Source organism: Diadema antillarum, unplaced genomic scaffold, assembly GCF_040938485.1.
Source record: "Diadema antillarum isolate AM-2024a unplaced genomic scaffold, OU_Dant_1.0 seq00001370_RagTag, whole genome shotgun sequence".
Taxonomy (NCBI): domain Eukaryota; kingdom Metazoa; phylum Echinodermata; class Echinoidea; order Diadematoida; family Diadematidae; genus Diadema; species Diadema antillarum.
In genome coordinates, this window is record NW_027272131.1 from 65,618 (window position 1) to 89,129 (window position 23,512).

Consider the following 23,512-nt stretch of genomic DNA (forward strand, 5'->3'; position numbering starts at 1 on the left):
TTATAGAGGAGTCTCATGTTTTCCTAATGTTGTAGTCGACTATTAAATGACATCATTAAGAAGATTCAAGTTGTTGTTTCCCTCTCTTATCGGCAAATTTTTGTAAATTTCTATCTGAATTTGTGCATATTTAATTAATTTGGTCGCTTCCATCATGGAGCTACAAACGTTTGTAGCTCCATGCTTCCATCTAGTCTTCCTCCAATAGCTGTGAAATACAGGTTCCTTTTTAACAATGGACAAGGTAATACTTTCTACAGCAAACTTCCCCCAGTCCCCAGTTTTTATGGGTTACTGTAAACATTGAATATTTCACACGGTTTTTATTTTTGCAAATTCAAAAACACACACAAATCAGCTCTGAGCCGGACATACATGTGACATACATGTATACATTTCTCCATTCAGGTTGTACTCCACAATCGCTACTTTAACCACACGCTTAAGTGTTGGGAAGTCCCGGTTTGTGACAAATTAGACTCACTAGAAAAATGGCACACACTTTAATGGCATTGACTCCAAAGGTCACTGAATTTCACAGAACTCGTGCTCGAATATTGATGCAAACTTCAAATACGTCTTTCCATAATGGTTGATACCATCTGTAAGTGCTTTAGTGCAAGGGTGCAAGGTACATACAAGTACTTGGTATAATTACCGGCTTAATCAATCATGTTTCTGAGCATGCCTCCATGTGTGAATTCTCCCAAAATCATGTCATGTGAAATGGTGAATGGTTTGAGTAAAGCTTGTGCTGTATTTTCCTTCAAACTGTTATGAAGTTTGGTCAGTGATGTATGATTCTATATCCTGAATTCCTCATTCTTTCCTGTGAAGTTGTACTGCACTTTTGAATAGCTCTGTGGTGGGAATAATTTCCTTTAGTGTCAGACAAATGGTCATTTTGACCTTGTATTGAGTTTGTGGTTCTATATATATATTTTGTGTGTGCATGTATATTTATAGGTATGAAGAGACCTTGAATTTTAGGGTGCTTTAAATCAATATTGCCAAAGCTATCCAACAGTGATATCCACATAAGGGTGACTTCATGGATTTACTTAAAAATCAGAGGCTGAAAGTTTTTCTTTTCAGATTTTTTTCCCCCCATCACTGTGTAAGTAGCAGCTCTTGAACATAGAATGTATGATGAGTTGTGGTGAAATGCATTTGCAAATTGTTATACTGAGCTGATTTTAAAGTAAACAAGACCAGATCATCATATCTGTTGTAGCTTATGGTACTCCAGTGATAAGTGTTCTGTATCGTAATGATGCAAAGCATCACTAACACTGGCTCTATGCATTATTTACATGTACTTCTATGAAGGAATCTGGCTTTATTAGCACATTTAAATGAAATAAAGTGATACTATACAGCTCTGTTGTAGACAGTATGAGAAAGATGTGACTCTTTTTAAATTTGATTCTATTGCGTAATAATATACTCGTTTATATTAATTACATAGTCCGAGAAATAGACTTTATCCATACAAAGAGCATTGAGTATGATGACTTAGGTTGGTATTGTACATTCTGAATAAATACAGTGTAGTTGATTGAGCTGATGTATTGCATTCTGCTATTTTGATTCAAATTTGAACTGAATTTGAATAGGAACAGGATATTATGGTATTAATCCTCATCAATAAATCATCATTTAGCAACATAATTCGTAAGACTAAATGTTCACATTATGATACGATAATATGGTGTTTCCTGTTTTTGAATTTGTCCACATCGCAGGAGCTTCTGCTACCACCTACACTCCCACTGTACCCCGGTCTGCAGAATTTTGATGTGACATTTAGTACGTCCCCTGGGGCAGGGGACTCTGTGTCCTCAGTTGTGACCAGCAAGGTGGGAAGTGGGGCTGGGAGTGGGGGAGGAGTAGGAGGAGGAGGCAGTGCTGTTGCAGGAGGCATAGGTGATGGACCGTGCCAGTGCGAGCCGTGCCGGGAGCGGAGGGAGATCGCAGCGGAGCAGGAGCATTCGCGCCAGCAGCTTGGGGAGTGTTGGACAGAGCTGAGTCATTTGGTTCGATGTGTGTACTGGGAGGCCGGTACCTCCCTCACAGGTGAGGAACACATGGCTTCACTTCATTGCATTCCATCCATTGTTCCTATTGCAATTCATGCATGATGATGATTCTAGCTACAAGTGATGGATAGAGCATTGTAGTCCATACTGTATGGAATTTCTCAATTATGTTATTTGTGTAACAGCCACCAAATATACACGCAGCATAATGAAAGACTGCAGTAAACTACTCCAATCAAGATTTTCAAATGTTTATGGAAAGGATGTTAAGAAAGTTGTGTCAAAACAGAAAGTAGGATGTGGTCATTGTTATACCTTTCTATTTAGTGCTAGGCCTGTGGTAAGAAACTTCTGGTATTTGTTACACAACCTGTGAGAACTGGATGGAACAGCTGTGAAATATCACCTGGATGAGAAAGAGATATTGTTACCCACATCAGACATCTGAGCTGTGGTTTTGCAAAATCGTTTCCCCTTATATTAAGTGCCAGCTGTGAGAAAAAGCCATATTTCTTGTATTCTTCTTTGTACGAAAGCCTAAGGGATTTCCATGTTTTAAAGAGAGAGGGGAATATAGCATCCGGGCACTTGAGCACTGGATGATGAAGGTTTGTGGTTGATGAGAGTTTCGCGACAGGGGGCAATTTCTCATATGTTAGCACGTTAAAAAGGAGACAATCACTGCAGCTGTCTTCTGTGTGACTGTGTGCACCGTACACGTATGCATGCCGCGGCTTGCCTAAACTGTGTATGTGTGCATGCATGGTATGGATGCAGCGCAGTGGTGTAGAGCTCGAACTGGGACTGAGTGGAAATATGTTATATGGAATATGTAAACTGTTAACCTAGCACTAAATTCTAATATTGCTCAAGACGTTTAAAATTGGTAATAATAATGATATGGATGGGCTACATTCGGGGAATACGACATTGCCCTCATAGAATCGTAATATCGTAAATGTTGTATCCCCTCAAGGCCAGCCCATATCATGATATTGCCTTCAAATTCTTTTCATGGTAGGCAGATAAACTGCATTTAAATTTGTGTAACACTTTGAAAAATTGAAGAAAAGGGTTCCTTCTGTATTTTTTGTTTCTTTTTGTTTTTATATATTGTTTTACTACTGTAACATCGCATATTGTTGAAGTGTTCCCATCAAGAGAAGATAGCATACAGAATTAACCAAAACTAAAAAAAAAAAAAAAAAATCTTTAAATTGTGCAATATTCCTCACACTTTTTCAGAGTGTTTACTAATCTCGGTGCATGTTCAGGGGAAACTTACTTGTTACTGAGCCACTCAAGTGGATGAGATGTGGGTGTCTTCATGTCATCATTAATGTGGTGGATGAATTATATATATCTGATATTGGCAACCCAAATCCAATGTGCAGGTGAGGAGAGCACCACCAAGCTGAGTCTTCCACGCATGAAGGAGCTGGTGCACCGGCTGTGCGCCCACGACCCACACCTCCTCTACCTCTGCCTGGAAGCCGAGGTGGAGGACTTCATCAAGGAGATGCGGGAGCGTCTCCTCAAGCAGCTGGAAGGGGGCTTCCGCACCCCGCCCCTGGCCAAGCAGTTCATCACCATGCTCCTGGAGGAGTACGCGGCCCTGTGCTCGGCCGCCCAGACCCTTCTGGCTATTCTCGAAGAACTGGTGAGTGGCATTGAGCTAGCAGTCATATTACGAAGCTCCTATGACCCCATACATGGAAGGGAGGACTGGGATATGGTCAATTAGGTGGTGCACTCATTCACCCATCTCACAGACCCTTGGTTGGAATCTTAGCCAAGCCTACATTCTGTCCAAGGATGCATTATGAACTCCAGCCCTTGTGACCTAGGTGTATGAGTGGATACCTGGGAAACATTTCAGGAAGCAAATGTGCTCTTAGCTTATCAGGTGTAAAGATTTCAGTAGCTTATAACAGGCTATCAGAAATAAAATATCTGACAGAATGCTTCATAAAATGCCTCTCTGGCAGTACTTGGATGATGATAATGGCAAGGATTCATCATTTTCTTTTACAAGGAACCCATTTCTGTTTGAAGTATTTCCTTAGTTTTAGCAAACTAGGGTCAACCCTTTAATATCACAGAACAAAATAAGCCTTGTTTTGGTGTGGTTATGTACAGCATTTGGCTGTGTCTTGCTTCTTGATGTAAATACCATTGTTGTGTACCCTTTCAGGAAAAGGAACACCTGCACAAGTTTAACCTGACATGGCCGCTCCACAACAAGCACCTGTTTCACTCGCTCATCTACATGGAGCCTGGTCTCCATGACAACCTGGGCACGCTCATCAAGCAGCTGAGGGCCGTGGCCAATCAGAAGGAGCCATACTTGGAGGAGAGCTACGCTAGCCTCCTCCAGAGGTGAGTAGAAAAAAGGGGGTCAAGATGGCTCTGAATGATTGCCCAGTGCAGATGTGGAGTAGGGTATGTTTGTGACTTGTCAGGCTCCAAAATGTAGCAAGGTTGGCAGGACATGTTCTGACTATGTAGTGTCATACATGAACTGTGACCGAAGGGTCTTCTTCAAGAATTGTCACTTTTACTCCTACAAGCAAAACTCTGTTGTTTTAAATGTCCCATGGCCCAAGTGTTATCAAACTGGTGTCACTGATAATTTTTTTCCCCCTTCAAGACATAGTATAATTCTATTTGGAATAAGTAATAGATAGTTTTATTTTGGTCAAGAATGCAATGTGAATACGGGTATTGACCAATTCGGGTTCGTTGAGGGCAGCAGACATTTTATGGCACTGGGCGCAGCCATGAGGTGTCTCAGCTGACCCCCCTGCTCTCCCCCACCCCCGGGCAACATGTTTATCGCGCACTTGTAACAAAGGTTCGCGCACTAAGCAAGCATTCGCGCACTCAGTACGAGACGCCCATTGGCTAAAGCAACCATGCATCAGTTTTTCATTCTGCGCGCGTGCTAACGTAGGTAGAGGGGTGGGGGAGAGGGGAGGGGGGGGGGGTCGGCTAAGACACCGCGTAATGGCGCTGCCCATTTTAAAAATACACATAGCGCGTCACAGAATCGGTCAATACGCCATATATTTCATGGTGGCCATATTTCTATGAATTTCATGAGTTGTGAGTGATATTCCTGAAATAACAATATGCCAAAATACTGCATCCCTCCAACACAAATATAATGTTTATCATCTCCAATATAGGAAATTGCTTTCTCTCGCTCTTGAAAAAAGAACAATGCTCGTGGTCCATGATTTCCATGAGAGTATATGAAAATCATGATTATGGAAGTCCTAATTCACAAATTTTTATGCTCATGAAGTATACAATGTATTTGGGAAGCTGTAGCAGGATCATGCACTGAATGTGTGTGCTGATGACGGCTCCTCCACTCTCTTCTCTCCGACTCTTCTTGTAATAGGTATCTTCAGTTTGACAATGATATGTCGGTGGTAGGCGTGGTGTGGAGGGACTGCCAGCAGCTCATCGAGGATTATACCGACGAACAGGTGCGCTATCTCAGTTCTTTCACCCCTTTCCCCACATCTTTATTAAAGGGAGGGTATAGTATTGGTGCAGATGAGGATTGAGTTTTTAACTTTGTGTGAGATACTAAGAAAACACTGATGACATGTTAAAGAGCATACATTTATTCTAAGAGGAATTCAAAAATTATTTTATGACAGTTGGTCTTGAAATGGCTTAGATATCCAAAAACAAAGTGAAACAATGGGATCCTAATAAAAGATGGGTCCCACCTTTTATTAGGATCGCTCTTTATGGATATCTCAGGCATTTCAAAACCAATTTTCATCGAATAAACTTTGAATTCCTCTAAGAATTACATGCTCTTTTATATTTCGTAAGAAGTTTCCTCATCTCACAAAAAATTTGGAAACCTGAAGCTCCATCTCAACCAAAACTATACCATCCCTTTCATATGATATGGGAAAAGCTTATCAATATTGGAATTACTCCCTACCGAGAGGGGTAACAGAAACATTCCTTTATCTGTCCGTCCGTCCCACCCAGACGTTGGTCTCATGTAGGAAGAAAAAAGCCTATTCAGTGTGTTTTTGTGATACCAGGTCCAGGTATGGTACACATAAAGTTTCTGTGCTAATTGAACATGGTGCACAATCCCTGAAGGTCAAAGATCAAAGGTCACTGAAACTCTGGCTAGAAATTACATTATTCAGCTGCAACTTCAGTTGGGAACTTTCATTGGTAATATGATTTGTTAGAAAAAGGTACAAACATATTACCTACATAGGTTGTTAGGGTTTTAGGTCAAAGCAATGGTTACTGTACTTTCACCACAAGAGGTCATTTCCAGCCATTTTTCAGGTGGAAACGTTTAGTGATAATGTGATTTGGCAGGCAGGGTAGTGAAAAATGAATGATTATTTGCCGTGTAAGTCGCAGTGGTTAAGTCGAAGGCTACTGTACTTTGTTCATTTTTGCATCTTGATGAAAGGCCATACTTTGGTGATATATATGATGAACAAATGAGAATGCAGAGACATTCCGGTTGACTGTACAGCCATTAACTTGCCTCTAGTTAGTGAGAAATCTTTTGATTTCTTCCCCAAACAACATTTACATTCATCTTTATGACAGCTGAATTTATCAACATTGTTGCCTTTCAGTAATCTCTATCCTTATTGTCCTGATATTAGTGGCATTTTGCCATATTTCGTAGCTGTCAGCTCTGAAGATTCGAAAAGAATATTCCATGATTTGCAGATTAAAAGCTACCTCTTGTGGCACTCCTGTTTGAATGAATATTACGTGGATGGGAAAAATCTGAACTTGGACTCAAAATTTTTGACGAGTTTCTTACTTGCATGTACATAGCTGAACTGTATAGTAGAGTGTACCAAAGGGATGATGTCACAATCTTTTGTTTTAGCTTTGGTTGGAACCAGGTGTGAGCATGGTTAGCAGCAATAGTGCTCACAGATATTTGGGCTAGGTTAGATTGTTAAGAACCAGTTCTCATGGCGATGAATTGCTATGACATCACACTTTGGTACTCGCTCAAGGTTCAGGTATTAGCCTATTATTTTAACGTTTGTACTGCCTGCAATGTTGTGTTAGTACGTTGTATGTAGTGTGCCAAATAGGCTATGCATATGTGATATAAATTTTACTCATTGTAGAATGATTTGAGCATGCAAGGGTAGGATATTAAAAGTTTCAGAGGGCTCAGTGCTAGACATTGAAGAACGGTTTGTCTCTTATATAGGTATGCCTCGCACATTGCTGTAAATTTATGTGATTTTATTTTTTGTGTGTGACTCAAAACAGGAATTGTATAAAGGGAAGGATGCACTGAACCGTTCGTGGGATGTGGGTGTGTCGTCATCCAAATCGTGCCCGCTCTTCTCTGATGCCTCCAAGGCTGCAAACAGCAGGAGCATGTTTCACAGTCACTCAGCTCTGATTGGTCACATGGGAAACGGAGGCAGCTCGCACGACGCCACGATGAACCACAAGGGCTCAACCAAGAAAAAGTGAGTTTGCAATCAGGAAGTGAAATTGCATACATTGATAGAAGTGAGTGTCAACTACCTGGACTCCTTTAGGTTTTTGGGGCATGAGATCCCTCGATTTGATATTCTCGTGATACCTCCTAAGCATTTTGTCTTCAAAGTGTACTTAGAGGAATTTTTATCAAACAAGAGAAGTTCTAAAGGAATGTCATTTTAATACTGAAGAAGAAGTATATTCATATATGCTAGACTGCTATTTGTCCAATGGCAACCAGTTTATACATTGTGATACCTAGATGTTAACTTCATCTAGACTGTTTCAGTGCTCTCTGCATTATTATTACCAGGGGCAGATCCAGGAATTTATGAATTCTTGCATCAGGTTGTTCTTCTTGCAATTGATTGACAAACTGCCCTTCATCAATGTGAATTAGCACTGATTAATCAGTGTTTTAGTAGTAGGCATAATAAAAAAAATCATAAGCATACATACTCAGGCTGGATTCGAACCAACGATTTCCTAATGACTGGACAGGCATCATATTCACTGGATTATTGGCTGGAATCAAGCCCAAGTATGTATACCCATGCTTTTTTATCATGGCTACTATGAAAACACTGATTAATCGGTGCTTATTTATGTCAAGGCAGGCCCCTCTCATCATGTTGTGTTATGTTTGGTCATGAGTAAACAGTCAAAAGTTTTTGCAGTCAAGAACTAACCGCTCTCTGTCTCTCTTCTCTCACCAAGGTGCCTATGTGATGACTGCAGCCTGAATCGCATAACGTCCAGCCTCTTCACCCCCGACCTCTACGAGGAGATTGGCCTCAAGCGGCTGACCGAGGCGGCTCCCGGCGGTCAGCTGTCGACCCTGGACACGTTTTTCCAGTCCATCAATCCCCCCGACCTGTCTTCCACAACCTCCTCCGAGTGCTCCTCTCAGGAGGATAGCGAGGAAGTCATCCCCATCTTCTCTCGGAACGATCTCATCTCGTCGGGGTGAGTTAGCCATCTCCGATTCAGTGGATCCACACATGTAGGAGCCAAAATATGCCAAATCACCCCTATAGCAAATGGAGTGTAACGCTTATGATGAGCTTACTGCTTTCTGCAATGTGAGAGATAATTACTTTAGGTGTTTTTTTTTTTAATTCATTTATCGTTATCAATTTTGTGATTGTGTGTTTTCTATTAGTGGAAATGAAAGAGACCGCATTACACATACAGCGTTTGAAAAAAGAACAGCTGTGAGCAGATAAAGATGTACAATTTGTGTATTCTAAAAACAAGAAATGCTATGCTGCAGAGAGGTTACTGAGTGTCATTCTGGTGATAAACTTCATAGTTCATATGTATTGAACGAAATTACGGCGAGTGGCAAATTCTTGGAGATGTATACAACTCGCCATTCTGTTAAAGGCATAATTTACCATTTGCAGAAGAAACAAAAATGCAGCATTATTGCTTTAAAATAAATCTAAAATGTGAGAAATGGCTAGAAACAACCACTGTAAAAATTTACATCCGCATAACCGATGATAAGTATTGTTAAATACACAAAATGTGAACAATAGTTATAATAAAAATGTTTCCAGACTATAAACCGTCTACAGTTATGGTTTAGTGAGAAAAATACTGATATCTCCTTATATTTTAGGCTTTATTTCAAAACTTTTGTATGGTAGGATGTTTTGTGACACGACAGACCTACAATTATGCATCAAATGTGATATCTTGAACATTTTTTCAATCACTGCTCCCAAAGGTAAACAGGACCTTTAAGGGTGTTGAAAGAGCAGATAAGAGAGTAGTTGTATCACCTTGTTCACTCACGATACAGCTTCTGTTCTCCGCGGAGCGAAGACTCGGATGACTCCGACGACCTCGACTCAGAGTCGTCCCCTTCACCGTCCCACGAGAACGCCTTCGAGGAGGAGGAAGATGACGAGGATGGGGAGAGACGGCATGGCCAGAACCAGTCAAGAGGGAGGGGCAGGCCAGACTGCCGAGCGGCTTCCCCGGGGCAAGTCGGGGAGAGGCAGACTGGTGGTGGGGACTTGAAAAAGGTGAGCCACCAGCCCTGTCCTCCACAATGCTGATCAAAGTTTGCATGCCATGCAAGATAGTTTGGTCATGTATGGAAGAGTTAAAAGACCTGGGGGGTGTTTCATAAAGCTGTTCTCAAAGTTACGAATGACTGGTGATCACTTCTGATGTGCTATACTTATCAGAATTTCAATAATTAAGCACAGGAACTGATCACCAGTTGTTCGTAAGTCATTCGTAACTTTAAGAACAGCTTTATGAAACCCCCCAGGTAGAGTAGGGATACCATGGACTGGGAAGGCTAGTTTGACTTGGATATATTCGAGAATCTCCGGAACAAATTGTATACACCTTTTTATGCCTCCGCCAACGAAGTGGCCGGAGGCATTATGTTTTCGGGTCGTCCGTCCGTCCGTCCGTATGTCCGTATGTCCGTCCCGTTTTGTTTTTGTCGATATCTCAAGAACCGTGTGGTGGTTTTACATCAAACTTGGTATGAGGGTATATCCTGGGGGGATAATACTTTGTTTGGATTTTACGGTCATTGGGTCAAAGGTCAAAGGTCACAGGTTATTTTGTGAAAAAAAAAGGTTGAAAATTCATGTATTTCTCCATATCTCGCAAATGGTTCAAGGTGTCTTCATGGAACGTAGTATATATGCTTGTTCCAATGGGCAGTGATTATCTAGGGAAGTTGGGGGTCATGGTTCAAAGGTCAGGGGGTCAAATGTCAAGGTCAACTCCTCAAAATATCACTACTTTCCTTATATTTATGCAATGCCTGAAGGTTTTTTTTAAAACTTGATGTATGCATGTATTACCCAATATATATTTTGTGGGAAGTTTCTTGCCAAAAGGTCAAAGGTCAAGTGAAAGTGCTGAATTGCACTTTTTCCTCCATATCTCAAAAGTAACTCAAGGTATCGTCATGAAACTTACATATTTATGCATGTTCAACCTAACAGTGATTCTCTTTGGAACTGTGTGGTCAAAGGTCAAAGGCCAGGTTTAGATAATGCTATTTTCCCATTTGATACTGATATTATACTTTTTCTCAATACCTTGAAAATTACTCAATGCATAAACTTATAAAAGGGTCAAAAGTCAAGTAAAAATCATCAGTTCCCCAAATACCTGCACTCTGACATTTTAATCATTTATCCAATTGAAGCTAGTTCTAGGAAAGTGAACATTCAGCACATTTGTGTCAAACCTGTCATTTTAATATTTTGCCAATTGTGTGAAACTGTCATCACACATTGTCAAGACATTGTACTACAGTGTATAGACCTTTTAGGAGAACCATGCATTATGGCGGAGGCATATCAGTCGCCGTAGCGATATATCTAGTTTACTAATCTCTGTGTATCAATACACACAGCCAAAGAATTGACTGGAGTCGACCATTACAGATGAGCGCATGCTTTGATGCACATATTTACTGACCAGTGCTATTCTTGGTTTTTAAATGTATCCCAGTGGGCAGTGAATGAAATGGGCCACCCATGAATCCCCATGCTACCAGGCCTTTAATGCCACTTTTCATTTAAAATTTGTGATTAATTTTATGTGGGGACCAGTGCGTCTCTGCATTTCAAGCTTTTGATTGTCACTTTTTTCTGCCAGAGAATTTCTCTCGATACAACTCCAGAATTCTTGAACAAGTGAGGCAATCTCAAGCAGATGTTGTAGTTGTGGCACAATCTGAGGAATTTTTATGTCCAAGAAGATTAACTTGTGGTCCCCAACACAATTACAGAATGTATTAAGCCGCCCAGTTGGGATTTCAGTGAGTTTTAAAAATTGTATACTTATGGAAATAATCATCACAGATTTATCATGTTCATGATCATGTTAATGGAAATGCATAATCTTGGTCTCTCTAGAGTGACTGTAATTTTGACCAATGAAGGCATGAAATTTAGCTGATGATTATTGCAAATCCACATTGTGTCTTTGTACCCTTTCCAAAATTAGTATCACTACATATTTAGAACTTAAATATTCAGGTAACCAGTCAATACAAATCTGTCTTCGCATTTACAAATCTATCTTAAAAAGTTTCCATATCAGTGAAAAGATGTTTTCTTGTTGATCATTCATGCAAGAGGTTGTCAATACTTCCTGCAGTGAAACCTGTGCAAGGGTGTGTTTTTATGCCAGCCAAAGGATTTCTCACATCTGTAGATAAACCTCTCAATTTCAAAGAAATGTATTGTTGAATAGAGTAAGGCCATATTTGTTTTTACTTCAGGGGTTTTGACTGCTATTATTTGCTGGGTTTCTTTGTGCAGGACTCTTACATTTCCAATAGTCGACCCTGTGAGTGTCACGCCTGTACTGCCAACCTCAGTTCTCATCTCCCTGCTACTACCACAATGACGGCCAACATTGGGGACAAGAATACCCTGCCCAACAAGCCCTCGTACCTCTTCTATCCAAACCTCCCAAACCACCAACCACTAGACCTCAGTCATCACGGCATCACTGCCAAACACCCTCTCATCCACCCACACCTCTATAACATGGCTTCCCAGAAGCCCACCAAGATTCCCAACCACTCCCAGCAAGCATTCCAGCTCAACCTGGATACCACGGACGGCCTCCAGGCCTACAGTGACTGGAACAGTGCCTACGAGAGTGCGAAGATGGTTCTGCACTCCCACTCACACTCCCATGCCCACTACAGCCATGAGGATGCGCCTGACCTCGTCCAGAGTGTCAAGGCCACACTCCAGTCCAAGCAAGCATCAGTACACCAGGCACATCACGAGGCGGAGAGCAAGGCAACTAAGGAGGAGAAGGGCAGGAAGCATGCTCACGACTCCAGTGGAGTGATGGGCAGCATCTCTTCGCTACCCCTCAGCGAGTGGACGAAGCAGCACCGGCTGCCACACGGCCAACAACTGCACAACGACGGCATCGGGAAAGGGAAGATCCTTGGGCAGGCGCAGGAGCTATGTGCCAAGCACAATCTCCCCACAGTACCCAAGATACCAAACAACAACCGGTTCTTCCCACCCTTACTGCAGGAGGCTGATGCGATAGCTGCAGGCTCACTCACTTCCGAGGCGCTGGCGCAGCAGTTCAGCCAGGGTGTACTGACCCAGCAGGGGTTGGTGACGCCCAACATGTTGGCAGCTCCGGGGGCGGGGCTGCAGCTGCAGAATGCTGGCATTCATATGGCTGATGTACACCACCTCCAACAGCAGCAGCAACAGGCACCCAGTGGGGGAAAGAAGAAGAAGAGTCTGAGTGGGGAAGAAGCACTCCCTGCGGAGCCAGTCATCAGGGTACCTGGTGAGTTCATGTCCTGCATCTTTTACAAGGTTATACTGCACCCAGAATGGATGTTTAATTGTTGGGAAACAGCAACAACTACAGGATAGGTTACTTTAAAACCAGAAATGTTAGCGTGCATTTTAATTTCGCGAGAGCCAAGATTCGTAAAATTGAATTACACGCAAACGTTCTTGTCTACACTATATGCATTGAATGCCTGTGGCAATTCGAGAAAATTTCATGCTGCGAAAAAGCCACCGGCTCCTATTCGCAAACATTTCATGACACGAAATATCTTGCTTTACAGTATTTGCCCAGAATACAAACTGCAGTCTTCTGTCAACAGCTGTCCATTTTCATGTGCACAATGTCTGTTGCTGAACATGAGACGACTTAGCATGAATGATCTGCAAACATTTTTACTGATGTTTGTTGGTTCTTTGATGTCATGCAGATTACCTGAGCGAGCAGCAGCTTCAGCCGTGTTCCCACCACAACCCCATCTCTCACTCCTCCAGCATACTGGGCTCGGGTGCAGGGTTATGTAGTAGCTCCATGCAGACCGCCAACAGCACCCCAACCTCGGCTAGTGTGTGCAGGTAAGGCATTCTCCCCACTGTCTCCTGCCCACATCCAAAAGAAATTTGTGTTTGATGTTACTAAAAACTTTCTGTAGAGATCTTTGTTCAAATAAATGTCTATAAGAGTGGGATGGTCCATAAGTATTTCATGATTGTCGCCTGCAAATTGTAATGATGATATATTGCTTGAGCACAGAAGTGGAAGAAGGAAGATTCTCCTGCATCAAAATAAATTAGTTTCCTGAAGTGCAGATTCTTCTGTTATTACCAGAATAGTCAGTTTACTATCAACAATTTTCAGACAAGTAATTTCATTTGCAAAAATGACCAGAGCTCAATGTAATTGGATTAAAACTGTCTGCTCAAGTTTTGTGGTTTGCATGTTTTTCAGAGCAGAACTCTTGATAGTCACACGTCAGGTTTGGCCAGCAGGGAGGATTCTTATTTTTTCTCCAAAGCTATGTATATTAGTCAGAATAAAATTGTCATATTCTGTTCAATCAGAAAATAGTTACTTTTGTGTTTTTCTATGTTAAGGTAGAGAGTGCTTAAGCAGACCTTGTTGGGCAAACCTCTGTAGAACTGATGATGTATCTCACTGGGCTTTCATGGGCTGCCCAAGGATTTGACGCAATGAACCCAGATTAAAATATCTTGATCCCGTCCTTCGTGCTCTTTCCCACCCACAGCAGTGAGCCAGACTACGAGACTCCAAACTACACCCAGGAGGAGGACATCCACGATGACAAAGACTCCAACGCCTCCAGCACCACCAGAGAACGAGAGTCCAAGCACTGCGAATGCTGCTACTGTGAATTCTTCGGGCAAGGGGTAGGTTGCGTCTTTGGTCATTGCCCACTATCAAATATTGTTCTAACGAAGTAAAAATGGTGTGAGGCAATTGTATTGATAAATTATCTGGCCATCCTTGTGTGTGCCCATTGGCAAACCATGAGTGATACCAGACTCTTCAGTTGTAGCTGTCCCTTTTTGTTACGGTGGTGGTGAGGGAGTGGGATGGGGACGGTGAGGTGTAGGGACGAGAGTAGTAATGAAAGTAAAGTGGCGTGGATGACTCTGCACCCTTCTTGTCCTCAAACAACTGTGCAATATTCTGAACTCGGCTGGTGTATGTTGTCATATCTTTCTCAAAGCTTACCAGACCTGTGTAAATGTGTCATCAGAATCAAGTGGTTCACTGGCATGCTTCTTGACTCCGCCATTCTTCAATGTATTGTCACCAAATTGTCCCCAAAGTCGAATGTTTGAGTTAGTGGCTATTCAACTTCACTGCATAAATTTCCATTTAATCCAAGATGGAAATCACATTGCACAGCTATGTGTCTCACTCAGCGTTAGTGTCTGTGTGTTACTTGTTGGTTGCGTCATATTTCCGGCAACATGGCTCAACCTACTGTAGTGGTCCCGTACAGGGAAGTCTTACACAGATATCAACGGAGAGAAAGAAATTTGTGGCTTACTTGAAAACTGGAAACATTTGCCGAATGAAACGATTTTGAGCCGACGGCCTTTTTCATGGAATGAAACTTTTGCAAATTGCCACTGGCATTCAATGCATTATGTAGGAAAAACCTTTCACATGCATTTTACTTTTACGAATTTACTTTTATGAATCTTTCTTTGCAAAATTGGCAAGAGTTTCACGCATGCAAAATTTCTGGTTTTACAATATATCATCGGAAGCCCACTTGTCGGTGCAATTTTTAGTGTCATAAAACAGACAGGCATTGGAATAAAACAGTGTTTCCTGTTAGAAATGAGCCATGTCACGTATACCTTCTTTTAAGAAATGATAATTAGCACATCAAATAACTTAATGTAATGTAATTTGGGAAGATCTGGGTAGATGTATGTTATTCAGTTTATCAGAGAGTTGTTACTAACACATCCTTTAATGCTCTACCCTCTTGCAGCCCCAACCTGCACCAACGAGTCGGAACTACACTGAAATCAGGGACAGACTCCGGCTGAGGCTGAGGGAGAGAAAGGTAAATGAGTCATGGGAGTGATGCACTGAAGTCTAGGGAGCTCTCGGAGGCACCATCTCATGGATAATTTGTACTGCGTGATGCCACGTGCCAACTAGAAATTTTGCGTTCAATAACCATGGGTTCTGAATTGACACAAGTCTTTGACTCCTTGAGTGTCCATGTGAGGAGTAATAGAAATTTCGATCATGAGGGCAGTTCTCAATGGAAGTGCAATGTGCATTCACAAGCAGAGTAGAGATTGAAGAGCCTTTAAGATTTTACTGATAGAATCCAATGTCACCTTAGCTCACAGCTCACAGCATATTGTTCAACAGCAGCCCATCAGATGTGTGGAAGTGTTTCTCCTTTTAAAGCTCCATGCATCAACTCATCAAGGGCTCGATTGATATTCTTCACAGGGCTTCAATATCTATTCAATATGTAGGTTTCTTGTAGTACTGATGCCCAAACAGGAAAGGACAACTTCTAAGTATATATGTCTTGACTCCTTTTGTATACAGATTAGAATTATGATATCTATATACACTGTATATTTATATGATTATCTTCTGTGGTAAAGATGGGTTAACAGCCAGACATTAAATTCTTGGAAGATTGTTCTGAAATACAAAGGTACAGATGTTAAGTCATACTTTCTCACCAATTTCTCCACATAGCAACCCAAGGACCATTCACCCTCTCACGAACCCGTCAGGCCTCCACCGGCCACGGAACTGCTGCAGAACGACGACCGCACTGTGGAGGATTTGCTCTCGTTCATTGAGGGCGCCAAAAAGAGCAAGAGTAACTCTAAGGCGGCCAAGCGGCAGAGGCAGAGACAGAGAAAGGTGAGTTACAGGAGACCATGGACAAATACCCATTTAGTATGGAATTCTACTTAATATCATGAGACGAGTCTTACAGTTTTCACATGCGCATACATCAGGAAGAGTGTCTTGTTGATGTAGAGACTTTGTGAGTGTCATGGAATTCTGCGCTGACCACTCTCCACTGGTTATACTGCCAATGTAACGATGTACATCTGGAATGACTTAATGTGCCAGGGTGATTGGGATAAACCTGTTTTGCCTTTTGTTCTAACATGTATGCGTATGGGATGCACCACATCACCATGCTGTTTGATGGGTGTGAAGTGGGAATGTGTGTGTATTGTGTTCATTTCCTGTCTGAGGTGTGGAGTGTTTTGCACCCTAAAAGAGGGAATGGCATGATAATGTACAACATGCTCAGCTACACTTGATTGATTAGACGTGATTGATTCTTTAAGACTTGATTAATATTTAAGCACTTGCCCAATTTGATTCCCTGAATAACTTGCATGAAAAATACATGTCCATTACATCATGCGATATGAACTCTCATGTCTGTAAATTTTAAATGTCTCTCTTTGTCACAGGCTGAGGAGAAAGCTAAGCATGTGCCCGACAATGGTCACAAAAACCCAGTCCATGTTCCAGTGTCTCTCCACCACCATCACCACCATCACCATCACCACCATGTAGAGGTGACGAGAGAGAAGCAGCTGGATGCTGTACGTCACAACACCAACTGCAAACTACAGCAGCAGCAGCAGCAACAACAGACAGAGGCACCATCACCACTTCCGCAACACCAAGCAGCGAAGCAGGCTGCACCTCACCAACCTGTGGTAGCATCTCTCCACCAGCCTACAGCCTCGTCATCTACCACACCAACCACATCCTCGGCATTGCCAAGACCATCAGCTGCATCCTCCAAGACCAAACCAGCCCCATCTGCACCATCACTGGAAAGTCAGGGTAAAGCCAAAACAGACAATTCCAAGAAAAAAGTGAAAGGTACAGGTTTGACCGCGCCCCAGTCGTCGAGCGACGCCGGCACGCCCTCAAATGCAGGCACGAGGAATTTGGAGAGCAAGTCCAAAGGAAAGCAGAATGGGGCAGGAAAGCAAGGACCGTCGTTAGTCCAGGCGGTTGATTTATCGATGGCTGTGGACCGGGCGAAGGAGGAGCAGGAAAGGATCCAGAACCAAGAGTGCATCAAGTCCCAAGTGAGGCGCGAGAGGAGCAACGGAACCAAACAAGTGGGGCAACAGGAGCCACCCAAGCCCCTGGCACAGCCACAGCAGCAGAAGCAGCAGCAGGCACAGAGGGAGAAGGGTGACAAGTCCACCAAAGTAGAGGAGAGCAGTACGTGGAAGACTGTTGCTGCCCAGGAAAAGCGTCTCAACGGCAGTGCTGGCGACAATCACCGTTCCAACGTTGTCAGCACTAAGAACAGTAATGGTAAAAACAAGCAGAATGGCATCGGCGTTGCCAGGAGTGATGACCCTCAACAGAGGAAGGCCAACGCCGTCAAATCTCTGCAGGGACAAGGTTCCCAGAATGGCACAAACATGCACAACCATAAGACGGGACATGCCACCGTTGCCAAGAGGGCGAGCACTGGCTCCCTGTCAAACACCACCAGGGAGCAGGTGCAGCAGAAGGGGGATGCAATACAGGCAAAGTCCGCGGGCAAGAAACTTGAAAATAACCATCACACCAAGCTGGACGTGCAGCCTTCACAGAATGGAAGCAGCCAGGAACCACTGACCAATGGGACTGCTGTATCCAATGGCAACGGCACCACTAGCAAGAGGAGGAAGAAGAAGAAGAACTCCTCTGACAACCCCAATGCATCCATCGGTGAGTATTCATCTCATCTCAAAATACAGGAAAGGCAAAATGAAATCATCAGCAGGTTAAGAGCACTAGAATCCTTAATCTTGACTTCTCTGTCTTAGAAGGTCATGACAGACCTGAATATTCTTCAGTTAGAATCCAATGAAGATGCTAGTAATATTGACTTTAGACAAGCATGTTTAGTCTTTCATATGAACCCTGAATGGGTGGGATACCTCAAACTTTCTGTGGCTGTAAGAATTCATTGTAAAGGAATTGTTTTAGTGACTTAATTGTATATCGTATGACCTTGGCGTTGTTTGACAACCGGGCAGGCAGTCATATTTTCTGTCTTGTTGAAATATATGCTACCCCAGGTGTTCAGACTTCTAAGGGTTAAATTCTCACATGCCAAGCTCTCAAAAAATGTCTAGAGATAGAAGTAAATTGTTATGATATATGGTAGTTCTGAACCAGAAGGGAATAAAACCCTGCATGAAATCTGTGAATGTTGCACGCTTCCGCCTCTCAACCCAGATGTAATTTAACAAGCGTTTGTGCCTCTTCTTTCAACAGATGAGATCTTTCTCCCAAAAGAGAATGTGGACATGAACGAAATGGATGAGACAGAGAGAGAATTGGAGGCATTCAAGAGGTGAGAATTCTCAGAATTCCTAAATAATGTTTGCCCAAGCAATAAAACAAGTCTCTCAAAAACCTAGAACATTTTCTTGCAAATTTAGCCAACCTGTTTGCCAGTTTTCTGAGTAACAAATTGATCTGGACCCTGTCTTTTACGTGAGCATTTGCTTTGTGGAAGTATTCAATTATGAAGACATCCTACACGAGAGCTGCCAAGTCTGTATGATCATACAGGAGGCTTCCTGAAAAGACAAAAACAAGAGACAATCTCTTTACATTTTGACAAAGATCACAAAGTCTCCCCGACTTCAGAGGTATTTTTAATATACTTCTTGTAACACAGAAGTGTCTCCCTGGTTGCATCTCTGAATCTCACTCAATTTGATGTGTGAATAGAGGCCGTCGTGCTTAATAAGGCCGACTGTCACTGGATGCTGAAAGATTTTGTCCCAAAGTCATATCAGATCAAGATGTGGAAAGTTCTGTGGATATGTGCCAGATTTTTTTTTTTTTGTTGTTGTTGTTGTTGAATACACTGAATAAACTTAGCATTCATGCCAGGAAATGATTTGGAGGCTGGCCATATTGAATTTCAAGTGTGGAAGTTATTCCTTGGATGATTTTGAACTATTTTAGCATATTGTTTACACTTTACAAAATGCCACAATACAACCCCGCTTGCTCCCTCTGCAAGAGTCAGTTTCATTAACTACGAGGATGAAAACATTCCAGGGCAGTAACGAGTCAGCAAGTATCTCATTTCTTGTGCTCTGCTGAAGCAGTCTTCATAGATCAAAAAGGTTATGTTGTGAGCAATCTGTGTGTGATGGAGAGAACCAAACTAAGGAAGATGTTCACTTTTTTTTCATCTCTCTTTCTTCATTCTTTCTCTATCAGATTCTGCCTGGCCTCCACTCCCCAGCAGCACAAAGAGAAAGTGGTCTTCAATGTCAAGGACCTAGCGCTGAAGAAGAGCAGCCTACAGGCCCACTGAGCCCAGCCCCCGAGTGTTACCATTCCACGTCCACCGTGACACAAAGAACTCTAAACTCCCGTAACATACACAACACTTGCATATGATTTGGGTTCTTATCTGATTAGATGTGACTTTTGTGTCTGCTCATACAAATCGAAAGATTACAGGCCTCAAGAAATTAATACAAAGCTGCCTAATTGCGTGGATGTTGCTATCAACAGTGTTAGAAGTCTGAATAGGATGTTTATCACTGTCAAGATGAATGTAAGCACCGTTTGTCTCTATGAATTACTTGCGCATGGCCAAAGAGATTAGTTTGCAATGACATTTGAAATTGAGGATCAACACCAAAAACTTGACAATAGTGCAGTTATACACTTTTGGTGGAGCACTTTGGCGAATTACTGTGGTAATTGTAAGTGTAACATGAATTTTGTGGTAAAAAGAGTTTCACGGAAGGGAACTTTAAGGATTTTTCAACAGGTAACCTTCAGTCTCCTAGCTTGCAAGTCAGATAGACATGTCCCATAACAATCACAGTCCAGAAGATTGCAAATGGGTGTGCCCTGTGTTTGTGTTGTGTGAAGGCACAAAAAAAAAAAAAATATTGCAGAGATGAAGATGTTACCAACAGACAAAGCCTGCAATGATACGTGGAATTGATGATGATGAGTTGATGTCATGACAGGGTAGGAATGGAGAAACAGTAAAGTATGAGAGGATGCTTGTGGGAATGATGGCAGTTTCACTGAAAGGAAGAAGAACTGAAAGGAAGAAGAATTAAAAGGAATGAAATCACCGGCAAGGACAAATCTTGATTCTCACACTCACAAGACCAGGTTTGAGTGCTCAATGGGACTTCGTATTTGCAGTAGGGAAAATTGATGTTCCATTTGAATGTTAAGTGTATGTGAATACACATGTGCACTGAACTTTGTGACAACTGGATTTCTTTTTTTATTTCTTCCTTTTATCTCCCTTTACGTAACAGTGCTTGAAGCCAATGCATTCAAGTTGTGCTTTGATTAGAATACTTGTACCTTTTTTTTTTTTGGAGGGGGGGGGGGACTAAAAAAAATAGAGGGAAGTTTGGAAGAACTCAAACCATTGGTAAGCAGAGCTTGTGAATGTTGCCAGGGTGTGGTGTGCTGCCTGTTACGTGAAAAAAAGAATATACTGCAGATAGCATCTCATGTGGTGTGGCATCTGGAACTTGGGCTGCACTAGACCATATAGTGATGTATGCAACAGTTTGAAGTAATTTTGCAGTTACTGGTTACAAAACGCAGTATACGGCTGCTTGCATTGTCGTATGGGGTGATAGACCTTTCTTTGTTACTGCTTTCCAAATATCTGATCAACCCACTTTTACTGTCAAAGAAATCGCGCAGAAAAAGAATAGATGACCAGGAGCAATTCATTGACTTGAAGATTTAGATCGGCAAGGCTTCTCCGAGAAGAGTGCAAGGTAAATGTCTATAACCTCCCGAGATTTACAATAAACAGAAAGGACTTCATGGAAGAAAAGTGATGGATTTGTGTTGGACTGTACAGTTTGATCCGTGATGTGAGGTTGTCTTTTGCAAAGATGGCAGTGTGTGTTTGCGGGATGTATGCAACTTTATTCATGCGGGCTCGATTTTGAATTTGAAGTTTTCGCAGTGGCTTACAATCTGGCATCACTCAGTAATGAGACTGAGGAATTCGTTTGGTATTTATTATTTTTTACATGAAAAGTGCATGATTTTTTTGAGAATTTAAATATGTGACGAGAGTAAAGTAATGGAAGAAAAAAAAAACCCTTAACTTTGGAAGCAACTTTTAAAAACAGTTATTCTTATTTTGTGAAGTGGGGTGGATTTTAAAAGGAAATGTTCGAAAAGAAGAAAAAGTATAAAATGTTTGCATCTTATTATTTAATGAAAAATTTGAACATGTAGAGTATGAAAGCAATGATTGCATTGTGTTGGAGTACTTCAGAAGTGTTATGGTGGGACTTGTCGTTTTCTGACAGCTGTCATTTTGTGCTATGCAGGAAGTTGAAGAGAACGGAGGATTGTTACCAGTGGCATGGAAAATTTTGCCATTTTGGGTGTGGTCGAAGTGTGTTAACATTTATATATTTTTCTGTTACTTGTTGCGTGAAGAAAATGCAAGGATTGTATCTGTGAAGTGACGGAAATGCGGATCCTGTTGGTTCTCCTGGGTCATAGCAAGATCAGGGAATCGCCGAGACGAGTTCTGCTCGAAGTTTTCTTCTGTCCCTCGATAAATTTGTAGTGTGGTTTAGAAAATACAGGAACTGAAAGGAAAAAGGAAAAAAAAATGCGTTTATTACTGATGCGGAAAAAATTCCAGTGCATATTAGCCATTTTCATGATATGTAAACAAATGCTAACAAAAAATAAAACATTGATATTGCAATGATGATCCACATTGTTTCTCTGACTCTTTGTTTTTATGCCTCCGCCACGAAGTGTCGCCAGAGGCATTATTTGCCAAATGTTTCTCGGACTCTTTGTGTTTTGCCAGAGAAATCAGTGGTGTGCTGAGGAGAACATGAATTCAGATATCTTGCTGCTCAAGAGAGGAGAGAATATGATGAGACACCAATAATCCCATACCTTCATACATATTTGGATGTGAAATATATATGTACTGTAAAAGTGGATTATTTTCGCGGGACTAATTCTTCGCGCTCTGCCATGTAAGATGAGTTTTGTGTGTTAATTCCGCGGAATCAAGACATCAATCACTGGAACATATGGCAAGCAAAAATATCTGTGTGCTTTTTAGTCTGGGTGCCAGAGGCTGAACCTTGTTTTACCGTCCACCCAATGTTTTTTGATGGTTTTACCCTATTTCGGGGATGCTGAATCCGAATCCGGATGATGCAACTCTTGCATCCTTGAGGGTTTTGAGATATTCAAGATGGCCGCCAAGATGGCCGCCAAAACCAGAAATTCCCACGTATTTCCTTCTAAATGGTGATATATTGAAAACAAGTGATGGTTTTACCCTATGTCGAGGGTGCTGAATCCGAATCCGGATGATGCAACTCCTACATCCTTGAGGGTTTTGAGATATTCAAGATGGCCGCCAAAATGGCCACCAAAACCGAAAATTCCCACGTATTTCTTTCTAAGTGGTGTGAAATTGAAAAGAATTGATGATTCTCCCTATTTGGAAGGTGCTGAATCCGAATCTGGATGATGCAACTCTTGCATCCTTGAAGTTTTTGAGATATTTAAGATGGCCGCCAAAATGGCCGCCAATCAAAACCGGAAATTCCCATGTATTTCCTTCTAACTGTTGAGAAATTAAAAACAATTGATGGTTTTACCCTATTTCGAGGGTGCTGAATCCGAATCTGGATGATGCAACTCTTGCATCCATGAAGTTTTAGAGATATTCAAGATGGCCGCCAAAATGGCCGCCAATTAAAACCGGAAATTCTCACGTATTTCCTTCTACATGTTGAGAAATTAAAAATAATTGATGGTTTTACCCTATTTCGAGGGTGCTGAATCCGAATCTGGATGATGCAACTCTTGCATCCATGAAGTTTTAGAGATATTCAAGATGGCCGCCAAAATGGCCGCCAATTAAAAAAGGAAATTCCCACGTATTTCCTTCTAAATAGTGAGATGTTGAAAACAATTGATGGTTTTACCCTATTTCGAGGGTGCTGAATCCGAATCTGGATGATGCAACTCTTACATCCTTGAAGATTTTGAGATATTCAATATGGCCGCCAAAATGGCCACCAAAACCGAAAATTCCCACGTATCTCCTTCTAAATGGTGAGAAA

At 41.9% G+C, this 23,512-nt stretch overlaps 1 protein-coding gene across 1 annotated transcript in view; it reads left to right on the forward strand.

The window, feature by feature from the left end:
- LOC139708750 (uncharacterized) overlaps positions 1-20,049 on the forward strand; it is a 45,591-nt gene extending 25,542 nt beyond the window's left edge. The window contains exons 5-19 of the mRNA XM_071620684.1: positions 1,746-2,076; positions 3,434-3,699; positions 4,234-4,418; positions 5,446-5,533; positions 7,335-7,540; positions 8,271-8,519; positions 9,361-9,586; positions 11,861-12,866; positions 13,303-13,447; positions 14,119-14,260; positions 15,364-15,438; positions 16,098-16,268; positions 16,838-18,107; positions 18,660-18,738; positions 19,623-20,049. Of these exons, the coding sequence (XP_071476785.1) occupies positions 1,746-2,076; positions 3,434-3,699; positions 4,234-4,418; positions 5,446-5,533; positions 7,335-7,540; positions 8,271-8,519; positions 9,361-9,586; positions 11,861-12,866; positions 13,303-13,447; positions 14,119-14,260; positions 15,364-15,438; positions 16,098-16,268; positions 16,838-18,107; positions 18,660-18,738; positions 19,623-19,719 (4,536 nt within the window). The 3' untranslated portion in view covers positions 19,720-20,049. The remainder of the gene's footprint in view (positions 1-1,745; positions 2,077-3,433; positions 3,700-4,233; positions 4,419-5,445; positions 5,534-7,334; positions 7,541-8,270; positions 8,520-9,360; positions 9,587-11,860; positions 12,867-13,302; positions 13,448-14,118; positions 14,261-15,363; positions 15,439-16,097; positions 16,269-16,837; positions 18,108-18,659; positions 18,739-19,622) is intronic.
- The last annotated feature ends 3,463 nt before the right edge of the window (positions 20,050-23,512 follow it).